The 5591-nt window shown below is 36.7% G+C and overlaps 1 protein-coding gene across 1 annotated transcript; it reads left to right on the forward strand.

The window, feature by feature from the left end:
- The first annotated feature begins 1419 nt into the window (after window positions 1-1419).
- On the forward strand, window positions 1420-3913 carry LOC111509638 (protein-lysine N-methyltransferase EEF2KMT). Its single transcript, XM_023165419.2, has 5 exons — window positions 1420-1609; window positions 1658-1996; window positions 2983-3251; window positions 3335-3588; window positions 3719-3913. Exons 1-5 carry the CDS (start codon window positions 1526-1528, stop codon window positions 3823-3825), a joined length of 1053 nt encoding a protein of 350 aa, XP_023021187.2. The 5' UTR covers window positions 1420-1525; the 3' UTR covers window positions 3826-3913.
- Window positions 3914-5591: the final 1678 nt, after the last annotated feature.

Here is a 5591-nt window from a genome sequence, read left to right on the forward strand (position 1 = left end):
GAGTCGTGTCTTGTCACTCGCTAGAAATTGGTAAATACGGACTATAGTAAAAAATACCTTTCTGTTTGAGTCAAAGAGGACATCCAAATGGATAAATGGAGCCGAATCAGGGAATAGGCCCTGTGGCCCTAGTTAACGTTCCCAAACCCTTCGGAATGCAGGATTAGGTTGAGAAATTTTCCGTAGGAAAGAAGAACCCTATAAGAATATTCGAGTACATTCTTGGAATAATAAAAACACAATGGAGTAGTGGACTCACCTCTGGTACCAGAAGAATTCTCTTCTGGAAATGAATCGACAACTAGATTCTCCCAAAGACAATATTTTTAATATCCAACACAAAAGGGGACTGTCATTATACATCACATGACTTGATTCACTTCTAATTAAGAGGGATCGGCACTCCCTATATGAATTAACTTTGTAGACTGCTTGTCGTAATCGGAAATAAGAAATAATTTTGTCAAATTTGTGGGATCTCCATAGAGTTCACACACTAGAAACTATCGAAACTCAACGAAGTCTAACAGTTTATTAGAAGAAAATAAAGATGGAATGCGAAAAGGCAAGTTTTTCTACACAGAATATCATTTGCGAGTGTATAGGTGCTCCTTGACAATTTACCAATATACGGCTTTCAAAATAAACGTTGAACGAGTCAGCTCAAGATTATTCCAATAACTATATACAACATTTATGACTATTTACATGGGCGTGGACACTGTACATGTGTACATGGGACGTAGGTTGATACGTTTTTTATCATATTGGATGGTTTAGGAAAACTAGTTCCTGAATACATTACTATGTTTTGCAGTTCCAAAACTAGAGCAATATACAGGGTGAAACATTGATCACCTTAAAACAAAAATATACGCAGTGAGTGAAAACGAAAACGTTACACTTTGAACACCACACCGCTGCCTGGGTCTATGTGAACTTTAGCGCCATCTGTTTTTCAGCCTACGAACTTTTCAACCCATCTTTTCATTGGGTATTGTATGTTTTTTCAATGAAATGTGGGTGACAGTTTGAGCAATTCATCTGCAGGTTTGTGAAAAACACTTTTTGATCCTTCACTAGAACAATTTCTGTTGTTTGCACGATCCCACGCTTGAGCAATTCCTGAAAATCATAATATCATTTTTCCCGGATCCACTCAGTTTCTTTCAAAATTTAATTAGACCATATCACTCATTCATCATTGAAATTAATCCAAACGAAACGAGTTTCAATCAGCAGTAATGAGAATTACCCACCAAACAAAAAGGATATTTTGAAAGTTTCTCGCTGTTTGATTACGTAGTAACCAGATTTCATTTCGATTAGGAATACAGAAACATCTGTAGATAGCAATGTTGGCAATGGGAAATTGATTCGATTGACATACGCTTCGCCATCTAGTATAGAATAGTGAAAGTTTCAGACCTAGTCATATGAAATGTCAGAGCTTTGTATAAGAGCATTCTTAACCTTATAAAAACATGTGAAACGACTTCATGAAAACTTTTGTTTTTTTATTGAGATGGCATCCAGTCATTCTAAAAACATTAGCAGTGTCACCAAACAATTTATGTGTAGTGTGCCGCTTAGGAGTTTTAATTGGCATGTAAGTAACAGTCTAACCTAAAATCATATCACTAAGCACGGTTTTCAGGATATTTTCAATGATCTCATACGCAGTGAAGATCTGCAAAAAACTCTGTTGACAAAAACTGTGAACTCTCCTCTAGTTCTTGAGTGCCCGTTGGAAATAAACTATCAGAAGTTATACCTGAAACATTTAATACAAAACTTGGAAAAACTTCAGAGTGGCGCGCTACAGGAAACTGTAATTTGCGATGAGTTATATACCGCCTACGGTCGGCTGGTGGCGCTAGGATCAAGTTCTCAATGTTTCAAGCACTATTTACTCGGAACTGACGACAAGGTCATAAGCTTACAGGAGAGCAGTAATCTAATATCTGATGGAACGACTGGTTTGAGGACTTGGCAGGTAAAAGATATCAACTACTGTTTATATTAGGTGTATCGGTTACATTCATAGGAATAATAATGTGTTTGAATCATTAGCGTAACTGAAAGAAAAGACGGGGTATCTATTTTTCACACTTAAAATCCTCTTTTGAAGCCTATAAATCCGTACGACCATCGATGGTATGGTATTCGTTTTCGCTGTATGGAGATATATCATCGATACTATCGATTTTTATACATATAGCTTTTTCAAAAATCCCCAGGAATAAAAGTCCATGGGTGTGATGTCCGAAGAACGAGAAGGCCAACGAATTGGTTCTCTGAATGTTCTCTGGGGTCCTCAACTGACCTTAGACTTTGTCTGATAGTTTTTGTTGGCCTAAATATTGATTTCACGTCGTGTTTCTCTAAAAGTCTCCCAATTCGGTCTGTAACATTTTCGTTTTCTCTACTGGGTCATATGGCCTGCTCGAATTCTCCTTCGCTGTATCCATTCCCTTCGAAATTATTTTTCAGGTGATTGAGTTCCTCAGGAAGGCTCCCAGGTTCACAAATATGTCATGCTCTTCTCTCTTTACCTGAATTTGTTGTTTTCCTATAACTTCTGTGGCTCAATGTAACATTCTCATGTCCCTTCACAACAACATTCAAGAAGGCTAAAGTCCCTTGGGTTTTTCGTTCCATTGTGAATTGAATTCTTAGGTCGAGAGAATTCAGATATAATAATACCATATCGCCTTGATGTCTACCGCGGTAGTTGACGCTACGTCAGCCACAAAAATCTGAAGAACACGGCCAAAAAACCGGAGAATGGCTTTCACACAATAACATTATATCGAACACGACACAAAATCAGTGACTTAAGGGAGAGATTCTACGAACATCAAAGTGACAAGTTTTATTTATTCGTATGAAAATCCGTTGGGGAATTTTTTGAGAGACAGACAGGATATTGTGAAAAAATTTGTCAATTTACTTCACATTCGAATATTATATTTTTTTCAGGCATCTCTGGCTCTTTCAGAATGGCTACTACAAAACAAAAGTTTGTTTACCCACAAAACAGTTCTTGAGCTAGGATCAGGAATTGGACTAACTGGACTGGTTCTTGCTAGAGAATGTTCAGCAAAATGTGTCTTTCTAACAGACTGTCACGAAACTGTTCTGAAAATCCTGCGTTACAATGTAGAGAGAAACCTCAAGCAATATTCAGTAGATGAAGTACTGAAGGATACGGTAGAAATATTAGAAAATTGTTCTCGAATGAATCACAGGTAAAAGGAAGTGCAGTTGTTATCTAAGTAGTGCTAGTTTTATAGCCTTGTAGAGCCCATTTTCACTTTGACTACATTTGTAGATGTCTATATCATAATTCCAAAGCTACAACTCATGTACTGAATCTTCCTTGGGAGGAAATTGATGAGGGGGAATGCAAAAAACTTGGTACAGTAGAAACTATTATAGCTGCAGATATTGTTTATGATGATGAATTGTTCGAGCCTCTGATAAAGGCTATGAAGAATCTGGCGGTTTTTTCCGGAGTGGAAGAGTTTATTTTTTCTTGCACTGAAAGAAATCCTAGTACACTCGATACATTCCTGAGAAAAATGGGTAAGTACTCCAACATAAAAGTCACTCCTCTGTTGACAAACACCAGTTGGAAAGTTTTAGTTTAACGTGAATGTTAACTGTCAAATGGAAAATGTTTTTGAGATTCAAAACTGTACGTTTTTTTTTTCAGTTTCAGCATCATTTGTCGCCACCAACACTGAAGTTCCTCCTCAACAAACATTTTTCTGGCCAATAGATACTCCTGTGAAGATATTTAAATTTACTTTGAAGAAATGAACCACTTGTTGAAATAAGTGTTGAATTATCTTTCAAAATACAGTTTTGTAAAACTTATTTATTTTCAATAAAATGGACTTTCGATTTGTTCCAACTTTTTATTTGAAAAATCTAATGCTGCGTAGATAAAAGGATAACATATTCCGTTGGCTAACAAACTTAAATGATTAGGTTATAAGGTGATTTCTATCTACTCATAATTTGTTTGACTGATTTTTATTTGAATTGAAGGGGTTATATTTTTAGCAGTGATTAATTTTTGGGAAAGAAAGTTTTTGGCTTTCTACGACCCCATCTTGATTGGGAATCTTCCAAAGAAATGAAGGAAGTAATTAATTTGAAAATTAGTAAGTGCAATTTGTTACCATTCATTCAAAGCAGAACTCCTGAGAATGATATCTGATTTTATTCCATAACGAATGTTTGAAATACAAACTGAGTAGAGAAAAGTATCTTCTGTATAATTCAGTGTTCATATAAAAGTATTTGTTTCGGAAGAATTTTTTTTCTTTCGTGTAATTCAATGTTTATATGAAAGTAGCTGTTTAAGGAGAATTTTCTTCCAGTTTGTGTCTGAAAGTTACTTCTTTGCATGATCTACACATCCAAGTATAGAGTTACTCATTTTCAAATTGATTACTGCCTTCCTTTCTTTGGAAGATTCCCACATCTTTTATTTTTGTATCAAAATGGAGTAGTAGAAAGCCAAAATCTTTCCCAAAGATTTTTACTTCTCTTCATAGATTGCGTTGGATCCTCAGGAATTTGAAATTTCACTAAAAAGTCTGCATTAGCGAATGCATACCGATTTCTCATCTGATAAACTACAGGGTACAGTCTTTCAAAAAAGCCCACCACTTCCAGTAGAGCCACTAAAAGGTTATAACCGCCTTATAGAGCGTCGTTTATTTTCGATATTCGAGGATTAAGTTCGCTGTTGATACTATAGATGGCGTCTTTGTAAGGAGTGATGCAAACGCCCTCTCTTAGGCTTATCGTTCAAAGACAGCGCTTTCGGGTGATGGATCATAAATGCGTTGAATTCGGACTCTGGTATTCAAATTGCAGATATTATGGTCAACATTCTTTCGCTCCATAGCTCGTTTACAAAGAAAGACTTTCATCATCTCGTATCAAATCTCCTAGGAAATGAACTGGGGAGTCTACAGGGCAGATTCATTTTGACCGAATATGATTTGAATTACTGAACAACTGAGCTTGGACACTAAGTCGGATCGGGTTCGGTGAAAGCTTCAAAACAATCAGTCTCAAGCTATTTTTCAGATTTGTCGGAAGAAAGTACTGTTCTTTGTTGCTTTCATGGATATTGAGAGATCATTCGATGAAAGAATCAATTATTTGAATGTCGAAGGGAAGGAGGAGCGAGGAGATAGCTGCTGGTGGAAAAATGGCTGGGGCAAATTGCCAAAGTAGAAATTTACGGATGAACGTTTGTGATGGGTCACTCTCCACCGGGTCCTCAAATTTTCGTCCTGGAAAACTGTAGGTCAACCAGGTCAACGAGGCTTATCTCCCATGCTAAAATCTCCGGGACAAAACTTCGCAAACTAACCTCGAACAGTGCCTTCATTAGAACTGTAATTATCAAATTTCTGGTTGCGTTTTGAGTCTGTTTTGACAGCGATTCGATTCAATTCAAATTCGTGGAGAAAAATTGACCAACAATTACTCAACGACATCATTTACGCAACTACAAAAGACATGACATTCTGTATATGTATCTGTAGAGTAGGGAGGGGGAATGT

The sequence above is a fragment of the Leptinotarsa decemlineata genome, unplaced genomic scaffold, assembly GCF_025532065.1.
Source record: "Leptinotarsa decemlineata unplaced genomic scaffold, Ldec_3_MD MMD2_tig00001064_RagTag_RagTag, whole genome shotgun sequence".
Lineage (NCBI taxonomy): Eukaryota > Metazoa > Arthropoda > Insecta > Coleoptera > Chrysomelidae > Leptinotarsa > Leptinotarsa decemlineata.

What these genes read in the sequence shown, in the direction of transcription:
- LOC111509638 (XM_023165419.2), top strand. Translation starts at nt 1,526, where the DNA reads ATGGCATCCAGTCATTCTAAAAACATTAGCAGTGTCACCAAACAATTT. An exon ending in TTAGGAGTTTTAATTGGCAT is followed by an intron (nt 1,610 to 1,657) that starts GTAAGTAACAGT and finishes CACGGTTTTCAG; the next exon opens with GATATTTTCAATGATCTCAT. An exon ending in TACATTCCTGAGAAAAATGG is followed by an intron (nt 3,589 to 3,718) that starts GTAAGTACTCCA and finishes TTTTTTTTTCAG; the next exon opens with TTTCAGCATCATTTGTCGCC.